Raw genomic sequence first — 24,279 nt, 5'->3', positions numbered from 1 at the left:
AGGAGAGTCAGGCAGTCCAAGTCTCCATCCTTGGATATCGTCAAGACTGAATAAAGACCCAAGTAACCTGGTCTGAGTTCATGGCTAAGCTTGCTTGGAGCAGGAGGTTGGACTACAGACTCTTTGAGGTCCATTCCCACTGCAGTTACTCTGTGATTCAAAGAACTACTGTCTTTACATACGCAAGTCATAGTAGTGTCTAGTCATTTTCAAGCACCAATTAGTCTATGGTCAGACAATATATCACATTAGCTTTATTAATCACTCTTGGAGCAAGGCTACTAAGTTCCTGCTATAAGGCTGAAGAGCACTTTCCGTGGTTGTGTACTGGCTGAATGTGCACTAGGAAAGCAAGACTCGGCAGCTCATTTTCACTGCATCTTTCTGGTGGAGAGCCTGCTTGCTGACATTTTCTGTCCATTTGTGCCCTTTCACATTCACTCTACTGATTTATTTATGAAGCAATGATGAAGAGAAAACAAACACTACAAGTTTCCTCTTCCGGTCTTTGTTCTGTTAAGTCAAGCAAGCCAAGCTCGTTCAGACTGCTCCTAGACTCGGGACTCTTCATAGAGCTTCAACCCAGACCTCAACCGTTGTCACTAGCGTGAACCAAAGTACCCAGATTAGGTATTTTGCAGCTTGTTGGTATTTCCCTACTTGTATGGGAAACGTTTGCTGGATACGACCGTGTCGGTTGCAGGACGGAAAGCCGAGGCAAACCTGAGGAGCTGCCACCCGCCGTCTGCCCTTAGCGGCTCGGCGCTTGTTTCCCATTGTTCGTTTCCCGTTTCCCATTGTTCCTTTCCCGTTTCCCATTGCTCGTTCCTCGTTTCCCGTTTCCCGTCTCCCGCTCCGCGGCGCGGGGAGGAGGGAGAGCGGGCAGTGCCGTAGGTCGCTCCTCCCCGCGCTGCCGAGGCGGGGCTGGGACGGTTCCTGCTCCGCCAGCTGCGGGCGGCGGCTGCAGCGGCAGCGGCAGCACAGGCGGTGCTTCCCGCCGCGCCCAGCCCGCGGGGAGCAAGGGGCGAGCGTCCCGCTGCCCGACCGCACGGCCTCGCCATGTTCCAGTTCATACGAGGTTTCGTCTTGCCGGCGGCCGCCTGCGACGGCAACAGGGATGGCGACTCCCGTTACGCCAGCCTCTTCAGGAAGCTAGACCTCAACGAAGATGGGAGGGTGGATATCGCCGAGCTGCAGACTGGCCTCCGGGCCATGGGCATCCCCCTGGGAAAAGAGGCGGAGGAGGTGAGAGCGGGCCGGGGGCGCGGCGGTGGCACTTCCCCGCCATTCACCCACTTATCCCCCGGCGCTGCTTCCCAGAGGAGCAGCCGCTGGCGAGCGGTCCCCCCGGCACCCTGCAACCATGGGGAGGGTAAGGCGCGGCCTGGCCACCCACCCGCCGCCCAGCCCCTGAGGGATGGGGCGCTGCCCTGCCGGGGCTAGCCGGGATGGTCCCGGAGCCGGGGCGGCGCGTCGGGGGTGCTCCAGACCGGTAGCCGCCTCCGGGGGCTTTGAGCTGCTCCTGAGTGAAGTCGGCCTCTGGCCTGCTTTTCCCTTCGCGGGGACGCCGTGCCTGCTGCAGGGATGCGTTGTGCAGGCGCGCCTAGGGGCTGAGGTGAAGGATCCCGAGTGCGGAGGCTGTTAACAGTGCTGCTGTCGGAGGTTCTACTGCCGGCTTTATTCATCGCGTGTTGACTTCTGACCTCCTTTGATTCTTTACAGCATGATGTTTGATAGAATATTCCTCCTCCAGCATGATAAAGGATTGTAGTTTACATCTTTTGTCTGACATTCCACCTTTGCATAATCTAGGTCAGAATAAAACTAAAACTCGCTTTGTGCAGCAGGTAAGTAAATCTGTATAACAGTAGGCTGCAATATCAGAACTAGTTATTCATGGTAGGTCTCCATCAGCACTCAGACATGGAAATGATTCTACTTGGCAAGGGCTGTGTTGGATAATATCTGTTTAATAATGTAGACTTGTAGCAGTGGTTGTCAAACCACGAAACAGCACACACTCTGTGCTGTGGATTCTGCTGTGATGGGGTTGGACTACATTCCTTTGTTCCCTGTATCAATGTTGTGACCTCAGAAGTCAGTAAAATTGAGTCATCAAGCATTCCAGTGCAGTGCCAAGTTATACTAGCAAATCTGACCTGTTGTTTTCAGTAAGCCCCAGAGAGAAGAATATAAAATCAGTAAATGCACAGCTCTGTAGGAATAAGTATTTGAGTGGTAAGGCAAGTCTGTTCCAACAAGGCACGCATAGGTTCACCTAGGCTGTACAGGTACAGCTGAGATCTGTGCTACAGCTATTACTGTAACAATGTTGGTCTTTGTTTCAGTGTAAAGAATGGTTAGGTGGCATTCCAGTGCTGTCCCTGTACTGCCTGTTGCATATTTTCTGAAAGAGGTTCAAGAAAGTGAACTTAAATTTTGACTGCAGTGTTATGTCAATAATTCAGTTTCAGTGACTTTATACTAACTGTGGGACACACTGCCAATTTTTCCCCATGGTCTCGTTATTGGTGTCTGTCTTACTTTTACTTGGTATTTAATTCTCTGTATCATATACCTAATGGAAAAGTATGCAGCAGGCCTCTTTAGTTGGATGATGCCAAGTATAGATGAAAGCATACTTTCATTTTAATACTGCTTCTGGTCAAAATCATCTTTACAAGAATTATGTTTTGTGTTCTCAGTTTTTGGTATAAAGGAGGGACAGTTTTTCTTTTTGCTTATCCATGGAAGTTGCAATATTAAGAGCATGCTAGTTATGAACTTCGGTTGCACATTGTATACATGTTGTTGAAAAACTGTTGTACCAGTTTGACTGTAAGGATTTTGGGGTTTTACTTAAATTGAACAACAGGGAACCTGGTGCCCAGTTGATCAGTTGATATTCTGGCATTTAATAAGCGTGGTCTTCCCACATCATTCAGAGAGCCCTGGGATACAAGTAGCGTGCTGCTTAATTTTGAGCAACTTGGAATTGAATTAAGTTTTGAGCAACTTAGAATTGAATTTCCAAGTTCTTTCTGAAGATCAGTGTGATGCTTCATTAATAGTGCACATCTGAATATCTGTCAAATTCTTAGTTGCCACAGGATAAACTGGAAGTGAAATGCATGAAATTAACAGATAAACTAGACTTACTTGGATGTAATGGACAGCAGGAACTGTCTGCCTTAGTTGCTTAAGAAACGCAGAGTAAACAAAATAAGGCATGAGTCATGTGCATGTTTGAGGGGGTGGAAGAATTGTTGGAGTACACTGAAATTTCTATATGCTCACTATTTTAAAGTTAATGGTGCACACAGTTTAAAGTAGAAACTGGGCTGCTAATAACTAGACTTGTTATAAAAGAGCCTCAGTAAGACTTGACTCCAGCTTCTTTCCTGTCTTTATGTAGCTAATCTGCTACCTGTACTTTCTTGCAGCTGAAACTTGTCTTCTCCCTCTTACTTTGCTTCAAGCTCTGAAGTGATAAGTTCAGTAAAATGCCTTTTCACTACTTAGTGAGCAGGTATTTTATTAATGAAGTCAGATACTGCATCATCATATTTGTGTTTGTAGAGGCAGGAGTAGTTTTATTATTACTAACAACAAATGAGTAAGTAAACGGGATGAGGGAGTATTGAACAACAAGGCAAAGCATTAGCCAGTGAACTGCTCAGCCCTGCCAACATTGTGGCACTGTGGGATGGGCAGGCCTTGGGGTGTCCTAAAGCTGAGTAGGCTTCAGTGCCTCATAGTTGGGTTGGGGTCTCCGGCTTTGTGCTATTCTTCTGTTCTAAATGCAGGTCTGGCTTACATTTACAAAAGTACTCTTGCAGGGCTGGCTTCGTTTGCATGGGATGTTGGTCACTGTACTTCTAGGAGCACAGCTGCTTCCTGATTATAACCCCGGGTAAGGGACCATGTGAGTGTTACTGTGTTTCACTGCTAGATCAGTTGGTTCATCCTAAGTCATCATCTTCATGGTGTAAGTCAGTGTTTGTGCTGCAAGTACTACTTTCTTCTTCTCTTGAAATGTAAGTCTTCTGGAAAGAATATGCGTATCTTTAAAAGATGCAAAGCTGCTATCCATTTGAGTAATAGACTACTGTTACATTCTTTTTATTTTACCTTTCATAGTTGTCTTGGCAGTTTTATTAATGCTTAATGTATGATAAAACCCTCTTAAGTGAAGAAACATTGTAGATATGGGAACTGATGCAAAACCATGTGGTAAGCTTTGGAGGTAGGTTGCATGTCCCTCTAAGGAAGAATAATTTTTCCCCATAGCAAGACATTGCAGCACAACATGTCATGAGCCTCTGAATTTGTGTTCTACTTGACCTGCCTTCCATCAGTATCTGACAGACAAAAGTAAACCATTGGAAAATCTGAAATATATGCTGCTTAGAGGCTGCCAGATGACTCCTGTTTTATAATGCTTTATAAATGTTTTATAATTTTATTACCCGCCAGGAATGGGGAACTTTGCAAAGCTTCACAAAGATTCCTGACATAACACGTCAAGACCGATACAGAAGGAATTCAGTGTTGTGACAGTATCATATGGTGCTCTACAAGCAGTATTAAAAGCTGTTGTACAGTCACTTTGATTAGTGGAGTTGTCCAGTAGAGACACAAAATAGATGCTGGGATCAGATCTCAAATGATGTCATCCTCTGTCTACAGAATGCTGTGAGCCTCTTAGGCAGGAGTGCCGTACATGGTGTGAACGGTTATATGAAGTACTATTTTTGTTCACCCTTTCCTTCTGTTGCAATCAATCCTTACAGTAAAACTGTAGGAGGCGAACCCCTTGTTTCAAGCTTCAGTGTAGGGTAGGAACAGCCAAGCATTCAAATTGTGGTGCTATTTATACATTGAGTCCTGGAGCTAGGAGTAAAGATGTTACTAAAATGAATAGCTACATTCTGGAAACAGTGTAATGATCTTATTTGGACTGACTGTCAGGTTTTGACCTAAATCTTTGGCTACATTAAGGCTTCGTTAGATGAAGAAAGAGTGTGATGAGACACTTCTGTGTAGTAGAAACAAGAAGACTAAATTTTCAGCAATCAGAATATGGTATGTTTAGAGTAATTGACTGTGTTTATGAAGATTTAATTTCAACAAAGTATAAAAATACTCAGAACACTTGAAGTGGGTTGCTGAAAATTCAGAATTCCATCAGTGAGGCAGGCCACAGTGCTGCATTACAGTGCTGTGTCTCTGTGTGAGAGGATGGGTGAGGATAGGGCTACGTGAGCATTGTTTCCTTCGGTGCTATTCTATGGCCTCTAAAAACTACAGCTAGGTTGTGCTTCAGAGCTTGAACTTGTCATAGCTGTTCTTAGCCCAGAAAGCGCATACTTTTTTAATGAGTGAGCTAAATGTGTCATTGAGTGTTTCTCCAGCATTTTATTAAGACTTCCGGGCTTTTCGTACTTTTAGGAACTTCCTCTATATGGCAAGATTAGAAGGCTAGTAGACCAAGTTAACTGAAGCCTTTTCATTATGTTGCAGCTCTAAAAATGCTAGTTATTTTGGCAGATTCTTAGAAGAAACATTGGCATTTCAAATTACATGATATCTACTTTTAGACTTTATTATCATACATGATATGCAGTTTCACAGTCCTACAAGCTTCAGCACTTTCATGTCTATATGTAGTTCTTAATGTGAAATGAAGCTTTCTCTCACCTTAATAGTATGCCAGAAACTGGTACTACAGATTTAGAGTAGATGGTCATTTTCAACTTTTTACCAAAGCAGACGTCACCTCATGTGAACCACTTAGTTCCTTTAAACTTTGTTTTTCAGGTCATACTAGGGCTTATGATTATGTCTGATTATAGGGACTTAATTGTGAAATACCACAAAAATTTTCAGTAGTGTATCTTAACTAAAGTTGTAAGCTAACATGTAAGTTGTCATTTCATTTCAATGTGTACAACTTCAGAAGCTTTTAACTGATCTGTGCTGTAGTCTCCAAGTCTCCATATGAAAGAGCAAGGTGAATGTGAGTTTGTTTTCATAACACTTTAAGCATCCAAGGAGATAAAATAAATTTTTATAATACTAACTTGATAGTTTTTTTCCTGAACAGTGACAGGGTACAGTGAATGATTAATTGTTCCTCTTGTTGCTGCAAAGTGCAAGAATTCCAGGCACCAAATATGGGAACCCCCACCTCTGGAAGATCTCTTAAGTGCATGTTGAAATGTTTTGCTAAATCCCTGTCTTGAGGCAGCAGTGTGTCCCTGGTAAACAAACAAGATAAACTGGTTAACCTTTTGAGATGACTAAGGTGGGGATGCCTCTGCAGCAAAACAATCTTATTTAATGGCAAAAGTCAGTCTACCAAGTATGTTCAAAGTCAAAATACCAGTGTAACTTGCAAGGAATGTTGAGTGAAATTGCTTGGGATAGTTTGCATCTCCCATTAATGCCATTTCAGATTCTTGGAATCTAATTCGTAGCTATGAGTTAAGAGTTTATCCAGGTCCTGAGGGAGCAGCTTCTGCAGGGCATATTGGAGAACATATTACAACTTGCATCTCTTCCTTTTTAGGCTCTTTTTATAGAGATTCTTTACCTGAAATGGACCAGTGCGAAGACAGCTGTTAGTGCTTTCCTGTTGCAGGGAAGTTTGGTGCTCAGGACAAAGAAAAGGAAGGTGAAGCTCTGCAGCTGATAGCAGCATCTCTGCTAATGCCAGGGATGCAAGTCTCCTGTACTGGAGTGGGGGACTCTATTAATGTCTGTGTGTGGCAGGTTTAAAGAGCCTGCTGGAGTACTGCTTCCATATGAGCTAGTATCCTTTGGGAGGGAAGGAAACAAATATGAATGTGGCATTTGAACAGCGTTGAGTGTTTGGAGGCAGTGCAAATTACACAAACTGCTAAAAGAGCAGTGTTGTGTTGGATTTCTGGAGGTTAAGTGGCATTCTAGTTTGTTACTGTGTTATGTGGACTCATTGGGGTATAATGCTTCGTGGACACATCCTCAGGCCCTTTCCCTTTATGCTGGATTTATTTCTCAACTGATGCTGTTTGACAAGACTGACTTTAGTAACTCTACTACTACTGATTTTTAGGTTATCAGTGTGTGTCATAACTTGTGTAGTCTTGGCAGATAGAGGCAGGAAAAGGACGTGAGTTTTTACTATTGTAAGGTATGCATTTTGTAAAGAGATAAGAGTTGCATATAGCTGAGCTGTGACTTGATTTGGCTTCCAATAAGATTACAGTCTAATAACTTAAAATTGTAGAATGCAGAACTATATGAGTGACAGGCACTAATGACTTTGGAGGTGAAGAGAGAGAGAATAGAAAAAGGGGAGAAAAGGAGAAGGGAATATTGTGTTTGGTTTTGTAAGAAAATGTGAAATTTTGAAAGAAAATGTGAAATTTCTGAATGTCCAAAGACACTTCGATGCTTCTGTTTCTTCTATGCAGTATTTGTAATTGTGCCCTTTGGAACTCTAGTCATAGACTGCAAACAATGAATTGCTAATTGAATGGACTATGTATCTTTAAGTGTCTTTTTTACTTGTGTTTTAGATGGCATGATAGAAAGCTAGAAACACCCTGTAACTTCTTAGTGGATCACTTCCTTTTAGATATTCTTTACGTTGAATTAATCAGCTGAAGTAACAAGCTAATGAATAATGATTGGTAGTCATTTGGGCTGAGCAGTCCCACTTTTCATGCCCAGTTCAGTTTTGTAATCAGAATGTGAAGCCTTATGCACAATACACAAATAATGGTATTAAGTAATATCAAACTGTGAATCTAAAAAAAAAAGTCTACATTAAATCATTAATATTTGCAGTGTTTTGCATTCTCTGTCTTTTCATTGTAACTGTGAATGTGCTAAAGTTCATAACTTTGGCACGGAGTAATGTAATAATTCATTAGGCCACTTAGAGAGCACCGGGATTTTTAGGTGTGTATAAAGCCTGTCTATAACTTTACTGTGCTGTGGCTTGTGTTTCCACACCAAATACAGAGGTCTTCTGGAGGAGCAGGAGTTCAACATGCTTTGTATAATTCAGAAATAGAAAAATAAAACTCTGTTTCGGTCTCCTTGTGGCCTTTCACAGTGGTGTTGCTGCGCTGTGCAGGACTTCGAAAGCAACTGTATTAACAAAACCTACAGCAGGAAAAAAACCCAAATTAGTAGAATGGAAAAGAAAAAAGGGGGGTGAGGAGGAAAAAAGACCAAGGCAGCAATGTCATGACCAAATAGGTCACCACTGAAGCATTGTAGTCAGTATATGTAAAGGCATTAAAAGGAATGATCATCTAAGTCGTCTTCTATCAGCAAGTCTTTATGTGGTCACCATTTAATTTTACCTAGTGAATTATCTTTATTGCTTGGGGTTAAAGTTTTATATAATGAGAGAAGAAATGGCATACCCTGAAAAATGAACATTTTTCTCTTGGGGCTGGGCTTACATAAAGGTGAAGTGATCCCACAGTAAGTAAGGAACAAGAAATGGCAGGTTTAATGTGGCAGGCACACTGAACATTGTTTCCCAGGACTTCCAAATGAGGATTAGCATCTGGTTTGGTTCCTGCTCCATTGTTGTAAGCATGCCTATTTTAAAGTGCACCCAGTTCTCCATCAGAGAAGTTGGTGAACCAGGAAGTGGCTCAGTGACAAGTGGTTGTAGCTATGCAAAATCTGGTAGTATATTAAATGCAGAACAGCAGAGTTGGGTTCCCTGTTGGTCTGAAGTGAGGGTGGGTGAAACAGGTTGCTTGAGGAGGCTGTGGAATCTTCATCCTTGGAGATGTCCAAGACTAATTGGATGTGGTCCTGCGCAAACTGATCTAATAGGTTGTGCTTTTAGCTGGGGTTTTGCTTGATGGCCGCCAGAGGTTCCTTCCAACCTCAATTATTATTTGATGTTGTGAATGGGCAGTTTATACCTGGGATTGTGCCAGGCTTCCCACAGAATCAGGTACGTGTTCTTCCTGCTGGCTATGCCCATGGAGTATGCCACCCTCCATGCGGGAATTTCTGCCCTGCCAGTGGAAGGCAAGCTCCTTTCAGTGTTCTCTTTGTTACACAAACTCACAAATTACTGGTTTTAATCTTGAAACTTTAGCACCTGCATGATTAGTACATTTCCTAGACACAAGAGGCTTTTGTTCCAATGAACTTTTAGATTTGTAATGTGAGAAAAATGCGTGTGGCTACTCAGTGAAAGCATACGATTTTGTTCCCTGTTGCTTCTGTTCTGCTGCACTGAGAGTGGCTGAGGCTGGCTTGAAGTCTGGAAAATAACTGTAAAACAAAAGTAGGGAATGGAGAGCATGTTTGTGCTTATCCTTTTCTAGTTGTTGCAATATAAAATCTGTTTATCTGGCAGATGAAATGGAAGGTGGCCCCTTCACACACTGTAACTGCCAGTGCTCTAAACTTCCTAGGAATTTCCATTTTCTTTGGCTTACATCATCCTCAGCAGTGGAGGTTTTGTAACTGTAATTTTGTTCAAGTTTTGTCATATCTGTGAGCCAGAACAGCTCTTCCATTGTTCTACATTCTTGTTTGTGTAGTTCAGATAGCAGTAGGGAATAGTAGCAATTAATGTTGATTAGAAGTCACTCAGTGTATGTATGACTGAAATGTAAATTACCTCGTCTCAGTAGCTTGTGGGAGACTAGCAGGATGCTCAGATCCTGCAGTATGAGACGCCATGCGTGGAGTACAAGATATGATGAGATTGCAGTGTCTTTGAGGGGGGGCCTTTCTTAATATCTTGTTAGAAGGTCGTGGTCAGCAATGCATCCATAGACTTCAATAAGTATAAACTATTTTTTTTTTCATAATGGGAAATTCTGCACAGCTGTAACCATATTGGTAAGGGTTTGAAATAGATATTTGAAATAGATATTGCAATCAAGCTGAATTTGCGAGTATACTAGGAATACTATTTTTCTAAGATGATACCAGACACTTTTCTCTGAGTATATGGCAAATTCAGTCAGTTTTATTGTGCATAACTTGCTGTATTGTAGGAGGTAAATAATTTCCTTATTGCACTGTGTCGTGCCATATTGACTTCCTCCCTTCCATTGAGAAATCTATAATAATCTTAGGAATTTGGGTGTTTTTGTTTTGGTTGTTGGGGTTTTTTTTTGAGATTAAACATTAAAATACATTTGGTTTTGTGGTGGGAAAGCAAAGATAAAGGAGGCAACATAAATGTAATAAAATATTTTCCATTTTTTTCAGACACCTGCAGGAAATACTCCAGAGTTCTCAACTTCCTTTATGCTTAAATTCTGTAGGCTAGAACTTTCTGGACTTTGGTCTTTTGAGGAGTTATACTAATTATAATGGAATAAACAAAATGATTAAAACCAGATTTTGCAGATTAGAACAGCCATGCAAATCTTGTTGCGTTAGGTGATTCAGAAACTATAGCTGCACAAGCAGTCTGCAGAATAGGAATTTGGAAGAATTTTTGGCATATGCTTTAGATGTACCTTGAAGTACTCTGAAACTTACTGCAAGTTAATGAAGATATTGTGCTATCAGTTTGGTCTCCTGTCCATCTTGTACAAAGTGCTGCTCCTGTAGGATTTCACACTTCGAGGGAAACCATGGGCACTGATGCCCAAATCAAGAGATGAGACATAAGGTTGGACAGAGCCTTGTGTGACATGGTTTAGTGTGAGGTGTCCCTGCACATGGCAGGGGGGTTGGAGCTTGATGATCTTAAGGTCTTTTCCAACCCTAACTATTCTATGATTCTAAGTTTACCTTAAATCTTGTGTTCTGAAGCAGGGTTTTGGGGTGGATTTCACAGCCTGCTTCCTGCTCATCCTGTCAGAGGAGACAGCAGTGCTGTGGAAGTGCAAGAGTAGGTGAAACCAGTGACCTGTGGGCCTTGCATCTCCTCCGCCCCACTGTGTTCTCTGCAGCCCTTGCTGTGGCATGAAGCCCAGGCTCATAAATCCTGCAGAGCTTGTTAGCCTGAGCTTCATTTTTCTCAGGGCTTTGCCCTTTGGAGACAAGCCTCAGCAGTTACAGGCTGATGCTTGGAGGGGGCTGCTGTAATTTCCCTTCATTGAAAGCTATGTTTTCACACACAAAGATGGTATTCTGGCCCTTTGCTGATGGAAATGTCTATGCTTAGGCTGTGTTTCAGACTTGTTTCCTGCAGTGCTGGCAGTTGTGTACCATGCATTTAACTCATGGTTAATTTTGCATATGTTTCTTACCTGTGGGACAATTACTAGAAACCACATACAAAAATGGAAGATTACTGTGCTTCTGTTTGTTTGCCAACACTAAATTTGCCAAGTCTGGTGTTGCTTGTTTGCTTGATGTTTTTGTCAGGGCTTCAGTTTGAAGTAGAAAGACCTGCCTTCTTAGACCCTGGGTGGTTGAAGGCAATATCTTTCTATTTTTTCGGGTCAGCTGTTAAATAATCAATTGCTATCTTTACCGTTATAATTTGCAATTAATAGACCACTATTTTTTATTTATTTATTTATTTTATTTATTTTATTTTACTGGCATATTGATAAATTTCATGTGTAACCAGGAAAGTCACAGGATTAGAGTTGTTCTCTTTCATGACTTTGTCCTGTCTCTCACCTCCTCCTCCACAACTTATTTGATACTTGTAGGTATAACTTGCCAGTGCTGGTAAGAAGCTTTAAAAATCCTTTGAGTAGGAAAGCTATGTAAATAAAAGAGAAAGCACTGGGCAGCAAAGATAGATTTAAGAAATCATTATTCATGAAAATAGAATCATAGAATCATAGAATAGTTAGGGTTGGAAAGGACCTTAAGATCATCAAGTTCCAACCCCCCTGCCGTGGTCAGGGACACCTCACACTAAACCATGTCACCCAAGGCTTTGTCCAACCCGGCCTTGAACACTGCCAGGGATGGAACATTCACAGCCTCCCTGGGTTAATGCTGAGTGTGTTAAACTCCAGAATACAGCTCTGAAGGATATGCTTATGTATTCTCCTGGTTTGACTCCCAGAGTGACCAATATGAAGTTTTCCTTAAAACTAGGGCTGTGTCATGCTGCTGTTGCTTTGTGACATGCTGTAGCTTGGAAAAGTCAAATGTTGAGTTTTCTCTCAACAGAAAATTTTTAAAGCTGGAGATACCAACCAGGATGGACAGCTGGATTTTGAAGAATTTATGCAGTATCTTAAAGATCATGAGAAGAAGATGAAACTGGCATTTAAGAGCCTGGACAAAAACAATGATGGTATGCCTTGGTTTATTTTATTTGTTCAAACATTGTTTGAAGAAGCTGTGAATTAAAAGTTATCTTCATTTATATTCTTTGTCTAAACTGGAGACAAAAATTTGTCAATATGGAACCCCTACTACTTTCCCTTAAAATTATCATAGTAAGAATTTACTATAGCTTGAAGTAGTAAATAATTATAGTCTTGTATGTCTTCTATGCCTTGTACTAGACAATCAAAATAAACAATTTGTGTTTAAATTGATTTTAAATGATCTTTGCTATTGTGTAGGTGTTACAATAGAACTTGGTGGGCACCAAGGTGCGAAGTGTATTAAGTTCCATGTTTTAAACATGTATCATCTTTCTTTTAATGTTTCAAGGGAAAATTGAAGCATCAGAGGTTGTCCAGTCTCTCAAGATACTGGGTATAAACATTTCAGAAAAACAGGCAGAAAAGATCCTGCAAAGGTCAGGAATTATTGTTTTTCAAGTATGTGAAGCTTTGTGCTGTTAATTAATATGATTCAAAGAACAGGATAAATGGAATTATAATTTTGAAAAATGTTGTTACCTTCAGTGGTGCCTTTACAGAAATTCTTATATACTCCATCTGTTCTTGGGTGATAGTAAGTTTAGTTGCTATTTGAGCATCTGGTTCTGGGAGAAGAATGTTACCTCATTTCCCTGTAAATGCTGTTGATAGAACAAAGTGCTATAATACGTTTTTAAATGAAATATGCCAGATGCATTTGGATAAGAAAAGCATGGTATGGGAAGGCCATGGCACATTCAGCCTTGAAGTCTCCATATGGAATTTACAGTCAGTTGTCACTGATGTGATGGCCAGTATTATATAAAATAAAAGGGGTTGGGAGTAAGGCAGTGAAACAGAGCAAAACTCCATTCCTGTTGTTATTTCCTTATGCAGTTCTGTTCAATTTCTTTCTAGTATTGATGCTGATGGGACGATGACAGTAGACTGGAATGAGTGGAGAGATCATTTTATGTTTAACCCAGCTACAGACATTGAGGAAATAATTCGATACTGGAAACATTCCACTGTAAGTTCAACTGTCCTTTTAGCTTAGTGCAGCTCCGAAGTTCATCTCTGCTCCGTTAATTTGCAATATTGAGTATAACAACTTCACAGTTGTTAAATTTCAAGCATGCCTGTATTTAAGATTGTTTTGATTTCCTTTTGACTTCATGCTGCCATTTACAAGCACGATAGTGTCACATGAGGTTCTTTTGAACAAAGAATTTCATCTAAACCTTGCCAGTAATGATCAGTAATTTTTAGGAAGGAATCCTTTTTTCCTTTGCAGATATTCCACAGGAAGATCATAATTACAATATTAAATAATTTTCACATTACAACACAGTTTTACATTCAGCACTTTTGATGTGTTGAAACAAATAATAGAAACATTTTAACTGTTTGTTATGTTGAAATTAGTTCAGTAGTTGTATTTCTATAGTAACACTATTACTATCTTAAAATCACTGGTGTCATTGGTGATTATCTGTGCACATGTTCTCACACTCTTGTGCTACAGAATTTCATTTAAGAATGACAAAACATACAGCAATAGGTTATCCACTGAGCAGATAAAGTTTTTTAAGTTTCTACTGAATGGAGCTCTTTCCACCTCAGTGACAGACTTTTTAGAACAAATAATAAGGTAAGTAAACCACCAGTAATCCTGTTTGCTGAGGAATTACTGGAGTAATCCATGAAGTTAGGTAAAGACAGATTCCTTTGAATATGAGTGAGACCATTTATATCTTCAGGGATTAGTCAGCATTCCTGTAATAAAAACAAGTTTGAGATCTGAAAGTTGTGAGTGTTTCACGCTGCAGCCTCAGTTCAGAAATGCTCCCCAGAAGGGATTTAGCTCCCTGTTTGCTGCTGAAAACAGCTGAAATGCTGCTATGAGATCAAATAGTCCTAGTCCCAGTTTACTTAGTGGAAAAAAAAAAATGCCTTTGCTTTAATAAAATGTTTCATATTAATACTATTTAACATAAGATTTTAGGTGTTTTTAAATTATGGAATGTTATTAGTCACTCCTAAGAAACAATTTTAGAAGTCTCATGTGATCTTCCTGTGTTGCAGTCAGCTGATGACCCAGTTATCTCAGCAAGCAAAATCCAGCTCTACGGCAGCACAGCTGGTGTTTCAGATAAGGGCAGATGTGACACCTTGCATGCCTGGCTGGCATTGACAGCTCTTCCAATTCTGTTTTTATTGTAAAACTTTAATTGCTGTCAGATCTTGCAAGCAGATGACTGCATTGGGATAGAGTTGTTATGAATTGCTGGATGTGGCTTTTCTGTTATAAACACCCTAAAATTTAGCTTTTTTTCTTAGTTGTGTTTAGGGTTTGGTAGACGCAAGGTTTAACCCCTGGTAGGTATGCATGATTTCTCTAAGAACACTGATTTTATATTGTAAGAGTTCTGATTGACCTTTTGATGTTTCCATGTAGTTGAGCAACTGATGACACCTTACTTGGAAACCATGAATGTTAGAAAGATAAAAGAATTTTCCAATTACTGTGTTCATTACCCAGAATAGTTAGTGCTTATCCTGCTTGTCCAGTAGCTGTATCTATAATCTGTATCCTGCATTTCTTGTGTTCCAGATGACCAAGACAGTGTTCTGCCTACTTAACAGATAGGGAATGCAGCATAAGTTAGGAATGTGGTGTCTACAATTAAAATCAACAGTTGTTAAAAAAGTTTATCAGTTAACATGCTTTCTGGTCAGCTACTTATCAGTTATGAAAACATTCTTGCTTGTTTAAAGGTTTAATTTATGCATAATACTGGTTTTGCATTGTCTACATTGTATTTTTTCCTCATGTATCATGGTTATAAATACATGAAGAGCAGAGACTATGTTTAAGTGATATGTGAGATTCCATAGTCCTATGTCTTGGACAGCTTTATTGCTAAAGCCTACAGTAGTGTTCTTTGATCAAATTGCAAACTTTTATAGTTGAAAAAAGTAATTCATGTATCTTTCAGTGTAACTGAGGATAAAATAATGTATAAAGTTTTACTCCAACTTGTAGTTTTGTGCGGTAATATACAGCAGTTACCAGAAATAGAATATTCCAATACATCACCTATAAAAAGACTACCTTAAAATGGTGGTGGTGGTGGTGGTAAGATCCCACATATGCGTGAATAAATTACCGTGAGAGAGAAATCTCTTGTTAGCATCCTTAGGAGATTACTAAACTAATCCTAGAAGGTTGTCCGGTGAAAGGTTATCGGCAGCATATAAGGATTTGAGCTTTAGTGCTGACTATGAAGGACTGCTGATCATGAGAGAATGTCGTTTGGGCCACGCTCAAGGCAGGAATTCAACATAATTTTTAATGATGATGGTGCAGTCTTTGAAATGGTGGGTCTGTGGTGGTATTGCTCAGTATCTATGTAGAAGTCACTAAAAGTTGCTATTCATTGAATAGTAATAGCAATCCATAGCAAGTTAATTATAGAATGTACACTAAACAGATATTTTTATTTTTCACTAGCATTTTATTTACAGGTGGTAGCGTAATTTGGAATTAGAGCTCTTAGTAGAATTGAGATGATGGAATGAGAAAGTTATTTGCACATATTTGCTTTGGATTCTAATAGGTGTTGGATATAGGAGATAGTTTGACTGTTCCAGATGAGTTCACGGAGGAAGAGAAAAAGACTGGACAGTGGTGGAAACAGCTGTTGGCTGGAGGAGTGGCTGGTGCTGTCTCTCGAACAGGCACAGCACCATTAGATCGCCTTAAAGTGATGATGCAGGTAGGTGCAATGTTCAAGAACTTTTTAGTTTCCAGTATCACTTCAGTTTTTAGAGAGCTGTTATGGAAAACTGATGGCCAAATACAGTATCTAAATTCTGTAAGTCTAGTTATGTTTTGACAGTTTCCATATTTTGTTCATAAAAATTATTTTCCATAGTAATAATTGGCAAAATTGTAATCGAATATTATAATACTTGTGCCACTAAGACCTTTTTTTCAGTAGTGGTTGTGGTTTTTGCTAGTTGATGTATTTAAGCAATGTAATACTTGGGTAATGAGTTTTACAATCTAATCAGAGCAGTGTTCTTTACTATGACTTTGTGTTTTTTATTTTTAGGTTCATGGTTCAAAATCAAACAAAATGAATATAGCCAGCGGTTTTAAGCAAATGTTGAAAGAAGGTGGTGTCCGATCCCTCTGGAGGGGAAATGGTGTAAATGTTGTGAAAATAGCTCCTGAAACAGCTATTAAGTTCTGGGCTTATGAACAGGTAGGATGATCAATCAGGAATGAAAATAACATTATGTCAACTCTCACTGTTCATTATCTGCCCTCCTGTATTACATAGGAGTTCTTAGCATGGTTGTGGATTTTGTCAATGTAATTTTAGAATGACTTTCACATTTTAAAATAGTCTATTTTGTTAATAGAATATTGGATATTAGGCAGATTTTGCTATTGTATTATAAGCGATGTCTGTCATACATTTTAAACTGTTCACCAGGCTGCATAGCTTTATGTGTAGTAGTGCAGTAATATCTAGTTTGTTGCTTTGAAGTGACAACAACCAAAAATTTAGCACATTATGCTAGCTGAACTTATACAGGATTCTTTTTGAGTCAGATATAATGGTGCTATGTAAGATGCCTTCATCCTGGATTTCAGAGTTATATTTACCTCTGAATCAGCTTTAAGCATCATGTTAAGGTCTAATCCTCCTTTGGAAAATGAACTCCCATTCTGTTGTAGTTAAAGGAGCTTTATTTTTTTCTCTGTGGAGCTTGCTAGTGCATCAGGTAAGACAAAATGAACATATTGAACATCTCTGTACAACTGAAATAAAAGCAATGAAACATCAAGTAAACTTTGGCGTATTGCAAGACAACAGTAGCTTTTGATGCCTTGGAGTAACCTTGAGCACATTATACCTTACTCTTGCTCTGCTTTTTGGGGGCTGGTGGGGCTTTCTTGCATGGTGGTGTCTCTGTCTTCGATGACACGGTATGTATGACTCTCTCTCTGTGAACATGCTAGTTCATCTTTCATTCTTTGATTGGAGAACTGGGTCTGCAATAGAGTCGGGTTCCACTTTGTTATCTAGAAGCCATTTTTAGGTAGCCTTGTGTTGGCTGTTTGGAATACCTGACAGTACTGTGGGTGGCAGAGGTGTTTAATGTAGAGGATTTCTGCAGGCTGGAATATTTACTCTGTTCTTGAGAATCTTTGTCTACAGAGTTGCAGTAAGCATAGCACTAAATTTGGTTAGTAAACATAACTGTAAATACATGAAAAAGGAAGTGAAGCTTGAAAAGACATTTTGTACTGTACTACTGCCTCTTGTAGTAACTCTTGCCTCTCCTAAAAACCACGTGATGCTTATTTTATGTGTTTTAACTACAGTATAAGAGGATACTTACTAAGGATGATGGAAAGTTAGGCACTGTTGAAAGATTTGTATCCGGTTCTTTGGCTGGAGCAACAGCACAAACTTCTATATATCCCATGGAGGTAAGTAATAGAAAATCTGCTTCCATTGGAGACTTTGCCAAATGTGTGGCTCATTTCCAAGATAAAACCTATTTTGCTCTTGAAAAGGAATTGCTCTCTATTCTTAGGTCCTAATTTATTTTCACTCTGGACTTCCTTTTAGAATTTCAGTACCAGGCATTTTAGAATTTCAGTACCAGGCATTTTAGAATCTACTATATTCTATTTGATATTTGCCATTTTTCTATATATTTGGCTGTATAATATTTTATAAGGCAAGGTTTAAGTAAAGCCTTAGCTCAGGGAAAAAAATCATCCAAGAATGCATTTAAAATTCAGTACCTGTTCAAGTGTTTTCTAATTTGGGCATTAATCTTCTTCACACTGTATGTAAGCAAGGAATGGTCTTGTGTGCTCCCGAACTGATGAATTTATGCTGCATTATGTGTGGGAGTTGGGTCTGGTTACATCAGTGTGGGAGAGGAATATGATGGCTACATTTGAGGCTGGGTGGATTAACTGCACTTTCTTCTGCAGTACATGAATGTGGTACTGCACGTGTTGCAATTTAACTAGTCTTAATATGTTCCTGCTCTAGGGTAGCTATTTAATATCCTGATGGGTTTTTTTTGTTGGGTTTTTTTTAATAGAAGTAGGTTGAACTTTCATTACTGCTGGCTCTCCAGAAAGTTTATCTTGTGTGAGTATCTGGAATATATATTGGGTCTGGCATTAAACCAGTACTAACATCCAGATTTGTAAGGAATGGAAAATGTAACTTAAATACCTTTTGCATTGGGAGGGCTGTCAGCAGGAATATAATTTAGCTGTTTTCACTGCTGACAGTAATCTCTTTTTAAATAGCATCCTTGCTGTTAGAGCCGCTGAATCTCAGCTAGCCTGAGTACAGAGATGGGTTAAGTTATAGAATAACTGAAATGTTATGTAGATCATCTGAATTACACAGATCAATGGAGACAGGTGAACTATTCTGCAATAAGATGCTCAATCTTCCTAAAAAAGGTACAATACTATTCCAGAATTGGTGGGTGTTTTAGGGTGTTTCTAAGTAAAAGAGAAAAGCAAAGTGCCAGGAAACTCCTGAGGAAGCTACAGTTTTAGGAGGCTTTAAAGTAGGCCAAATTCCTGCTCAGGAAATTTCCTTCGTAGATTCTTTCGGATTCTGTTGTTATTTTTAGTATTTATGTTGTATGTGTGCTGCTCTGCACTAAGGATAAAGTCTGAAGAAGCCTCCTGCTAACAAAGCCTTAACAGTAGTCATCACAAAGGAGATTTGAAGCACCAAAATGCAAAGCAGTTCTAGACAATTGAATGAGCAGAGAGATACTGTGTTTTCCTGTGTTTACAAAAAACGTTAATAAATACGTATGTAGTTAAGGTAACTGCTTTTTTCATTTTTAGGTTTTAAAGACAAGATTGGCTGTGGGTAAAACAGGGCAATATTCTGGGATGTTTGACTGTGCTAAGAAGATCTTGAAAAGAGAAGGTGTAAAGGCCTTCTACAAAGGCTATATTCCTAATATTCTGGGTATAATTCCCTATGCTGGCATTGACCTTGCTGTTTATGAGGTGAGTTTTGATTACTGAATACATGTAGCTTTCATTAGTTAATTTATGGAAAGGGTAAATATTCTCTAGAATACTTCATCATTAGTTAGATTTGTAATATGCTTGTGGTATTTCTGTTGTCTTCAATTTAAAATACACAAATGAATTTCCACTAGTCTAGACTGTAAGGTTTTTCTTTGCCCTTTTTGGAGGAGTGCCAATGGGCCCTTACATTGAACAGTACCAAACAAGAAATCTACTCATAAGGCAGGATTATTTAGACCTTGGCAATGCAACATGCTTGCATACTCAGCTAAGCCTGTTGGACTTTAACATACCTGTTCTGTAGCAAATATGGGCCTTAAAAACCTGAAATGGTATTCATATTATGTCACCTATCCTACATTTATGATATTTAATATCATTTTTGATTGGATTATAGTAACCTGATTTCCTTGTGTATCTGTGCATGTCACCAGAATTCTTTGTGGCTAACATATAGTTGGTCTCAGGATTTTGAAACACCATTGTCTTTCCCTTCAAGATGAACTGACACCTTTTACACCCATCAGCAACAACTAAAATGTTTTACCTACCTTACATGCTAGGTGTTGCTTCAAAGTGTGTTAAGTAACTCGGGTGCACACTTTTTTTTTTCCTACCACATCAGTAACCAGCAGAATTGCTTGAGCAAACATTTTCAAAGCAGAATGGAAGCTATTTTCTATGGTTTGCATCCTTGCTTCTGCATGGGGTGACGTGCACAGCCATACAAGCTTTTGTTGCACCCTGTGGGATGCTGAGTTGTGCTTCCCCTGTCCTCGTCCAAAGTATTAACAGGTCTAGAACAGGGGCACTGTTCCTGCTGCTGCAACTTTGAAGCATTTCTCTTCCACTCACTAACTACTGTAGTCCGGGTAAAGTCCTTGCCCGTGTTCTAAGGTGTTTTTGCTTGTGCACTTTAAAAGTAAGCATGTAGGATTGGTGTAGCAAGATTGGTGCTTCTCAGGATTGATTCCCTAAGTTTTGTAATGAATAAAGATCTATTTGTTTACTTTCTTGAATGAAGATCTCTTATTATTTAAATTTTACCTTGTCAGCTTTTAAAGAGTACGTGGCTAGAAAACTATGCGTCAAGCTCTGCTAACCCAGGTGTTTTTGTACTGTTGGGATGTGGTACTGTTTCCAGCACATGTGGGCAGTTAGCCAGTTACCCTCTTGCTCTCATCAGAACACGCATGCAGGCTCAAGGTGAGTGTTGTTGTACTGAAAATGTTTCTGTGTGGTTGCATCAAAATTGCATCATTTGGAATAGCTGTAGCAGAGACATAGCAAAAAGAAAACCTAACCTGGAAAATCAAGGCCTTATCTGGCAAATCCTTCTTAAAATTGGTCCCTTCTCCCTGTTACCTCCAGCATTGTTCATCATACTTGATCCAAATGTAACATTTCAGACACTGGTGCTCTGTGTCCTCTGAACGCCATGTGCCATACAAGACTCTGCCAGGCATAGAGCTTCTGTCATAATCTGGGAACACTTTTCTAAAATCTAGAATGTTTTCATTTGATCTCTTAAAATTTAAGAAGAGACTTGCAGCATCCTGTGAAGGTAGACAACAATGTTTGCTCTGGAGGACATTTCATAAAGAGAGTTTCATAGCTGAGTCTTTGCTAGATATATTTGTGCACAGACTTAAGGGTAGGAGCCTAGATTTCCAAAGGAATGTAGGTGGATAATGCTTTTCAGTGGGACGTACACATGTGGGTATCTCTCAGATGTCTAGGATTGATGTCTCCCTCTGTGAGGACTCAGCTTTTAATCAGTGGCCCTAAAGTGGTAGTAGGCTCACTACCCAGGTGTTTGATACTTGCTTAAGAATGTTAATATCACTAGAACTATTGTATAACACATCATCTTTTTGTTCTAGCCTCTGTGGAAGGAGCTCCACAACTAAACATGGTCAGTCTATTTCAAAGAATTGTTGCTACGGAGGGAATCCGAGGACTTTATAGGGGCATAGCCCCTAATTTTATGAAAGTGCTTCCAGCAGTCAGCATCAGCTATGTTGTATATGAAAAAATGAAGCAGAATTTGGGAATAGCATGAAATGAAGGAAAAAGGTGAGATGCTTCTAATGTTGCTGGAAACACCAGAACAAAAATGATTTCTCAAGTAATCTGCTCTCACAACAGAGACGGATCTTTGTGGAGAGATGCTGCAACTTCTACTTTTGCTGTGAAGTGGGAAGAAACTTCATTAAATTCTAGTTCACCATTTCTAAACAGATACCTATATTGCACTTTAAATGTCACTGAGTTTAAAAAACAAAAAAGAATCAAGAAACTATCTTTAAATCAGCAATTTGCTTATATTTTCAAGAAATTCTGTGTATTTTACTCATTGGCTATTTCTTTTTGTATTTGTCTTCTTTAAATGTGTATTTGGCTTGGATCAAACCAAAGGTAGGAGAAGTTTATACTGCCTTGATATTGAATATATGAAAGTGACTTTTTGTTTTGTCATGCTGCCTATACTTAAGCAATTCACAGGCAAAATTTTGCATGCCTAGAAGTAAGCACTTACTATTGCTATTTTTGAAGACAATGTTAAGTTTGTAAGAAACAGCATCTTAGATAGAGATGAGGATGGAGTAACACATTAAAACGTATCCCATCACCTTTATCTTCAGGTGAACCTTTTTGGGGTTTTTTAAAATGTTTTTATTTAAAGAATAAGAGCCTGAGAAACTGCTATGCCATGGTATCGGAATACCTCAAATGGATTTACACGGTACTTTTATAATACAATCAGTGATTTTCATAGTTTGTTTTGCTGGACCTGCTTTTCATTGCTCTTGTAAATGTTAGCACTGTTAACTGTGACAAGCTTTGGGTTACAGCTGCACGTTTTATAGGATCAGAATACACAGGAGCAGGAAAAACTCAGTTACTAGATCCATTCCATACAAATGCAAGTCTCCATTTAAAAGTGGAGTGGAGGATCTAGTATTAAGCTGATAATGATTGTAGTACAGCCCATAGTGGAGCTAATCATAGCTGCCCTGGGGAAAGAAATCCTTCTCATTTTGGACTATCCATTCTTTCCCTTGCTCAGAGGGCTACTGTCTGTTATGTGCTTTTAGCCACTAGAGGGTTGCATTATTATGTAAAGCTTTTACAGGTTTATCATGCAAGAGAAATCCTTTTTCTCTCGTGATCTTCTGTGCTGGCTGTGTGTGAAATTCAGGTAGTGAAATACTGAGGCATTTTGTCCAAGTGACCAAAAGGGGCTGCTGGTCTCAGGTGCCCATCAGATTGATGTTAATGAAGCAAGCAAAGCACACACAAAGAGATTGTTATTGCTTGAGAAACAGCTCCTTAAAAAACAAATCAAAACAGTAGGTTTTTCTATGTACTTCCTTTGGGGGTGGGGATGGGCACATTTCAGTTGTCTTCAGGCCTGAACACTGAAAACAGAGTACCAATTATTGCCAAACTCATTTGTTACACTTTTTCTGCTTTCTGCTATGTGTGGTGTCTTAATCTTTGTAAATTCAAGATAATCTTTATACTTACCTTGACCTTCTAAAAGCAACTGCCCTTAGACCACATCTGTGAAATTGGATTACTGAAGGAAGAACTTTGTTCCTGTGAGGTGATTAACGGATCCCCTCCACTCCCCCTTTCTTTGTAATTAAACAACTAAATAAGCAAGCAAACATAACTAACTGCCTGAACCTCCCTTGTTCCACATGCTGTTTGGGCCAGATTTTCCAAACAGCAGTCAGGTGTCAATCTGTGTTTAGTGCTTCCATGGCTGGTATTTATTCTCCATAAACTGATATATAACAACTCCAGAAAAATTTGTATTCCAAAATGTTGTTTTATCAGATTTCAGAAAATGGCAGCTTTAGCTGTATCTTTCAGCCTTCCCTGTAGGGGAACCTTGGACTTTGCACTTTTATAAAAACAAAACAAAAGGTCTTCTATCCAAATCATCCATGTGTACAATGCCTTTGTGACCTGCATATTTCTTGGTTTTGCCAGCGTTCTTGTATCTTTGTGGGATTTGTGAGATCAGTTCCCAATCCATTTTGTTTGACTGTGACCAATGAGCAAATGTATTGTGTATGTGATGTGAAGATGACCTCAGTGGTGTCTATCTTCTAGATTGGGTCCATTTTGTTTCTAGTGTGCAAGTGCCATTATGAGTATTGAAAGTTATGGTAATGATGTTTTCAAATGTTGAAAAGATGGGGTCTTTCAAATTTAGTTTTATTATGTGCCTTTATAATGACTGTGGTCAGTTGTGTACTCTTGGTCTCTTATAAATATGTTTACCTTTTTAGCTCTATAAAACTACCAGTTTCTAATAAATCTTTGTTTCCTTTTCTGGTTGGAGTGTGCTGATGGGTTTTTTTTCATGGCCTTATGCACTATGAGTATATATGCATAATAGTGTCACTAAAGAAGGTAATTTATCTAAAAATAAGTTTGAGACAGGCCTGTGGTTTGCTGTTACATTGGTACTTGAAGACCTAGTTTGACATTAGTTGATTGTCATCCTGTTTAAAACTAGCTGTCTCTTCACTTAATGGAAGATCACATAATAGTTAATATTTTTGATTGTTCATTGAATAGTATTACAGCGTGATTTGCTTCTGTGTATGCTGCATAACAGGACTCTTAATAAGCAGGACCAACATACTTGCTTGTATTCCTAATGTTTATCTTGCTTTGATGTTCATCTTTCCTGTTAGTTGAAGGATCAATATAAAATCTTTTCTAGATAGTTGACTTAATTTACTCTGTGCAGCATAGCTATCCTACTGAAAGCATGCTCAGTAGCCAGCTCTGACAACTCCTTAGGAGTTTTTCATATCAATCCTTCAAATGTTAAATATAATTGTAAATAAATTAGGGAGGCTTTTCTTGTCTCTGATTCCTGCAAATACAGTT

The 24,279-nt window shown here is 39.3% G+C and overlaps 1 protein-coding gene across 1 annotated transcript; it reads left to right on the top strand.

The window, feature by feature from the left end:
• The first annotated feature begins 873 nt into the window (after window positions 1-873).
• Window positions 874-23,715, top strand: SLC25A24 (solute carrier family 25 member 24). The gene is made up of 10 exons (XM_065675233.1): window positions 874-1,245; window positions 12,121-12,247; window positions 12,613-12,700; window positions 13,182-13,293; window positions 15,884-16,042; window positions 16,382-16,534; window positions 17,665-17,772; window positions 19,174-19,341; window positions 20,421-20,571; window positions 21,249-23,715. Exons 1-10 carry the CDS (start codon window positions 1,060-1,062, stop codon window positions 21,425-21,427), a joined length of 1,431 nt encoding a protein of 476 aa, XP_065531305.1. The 5' UTR covers window positions 874-1,059; the 3' UTR covers window positions 21,428-23,715.
• Window positions 23,716-24,279: the final 564 nt, after the last annotated feature.

This window comes from Lathamus discolor, chromosome 3 (assembly GCF_037157495.1).
Source record: "Lathamus discolor isolate bLatDis1 chromosome 3, bLatDis1.hap1, whole genome shotgun sequence".
Taxonomy (NCBI): domain Eukaryota; kingdom Metazoa; phylum Chordata; class Aves; order Psittaciformes; family Psittacidae; genus Lathamus; species Lathamus discolor.
Note: the sequence above shows the minus strand (reverse complement) of the source record. Positions and strands in the feature narration are given on the sequence as shown.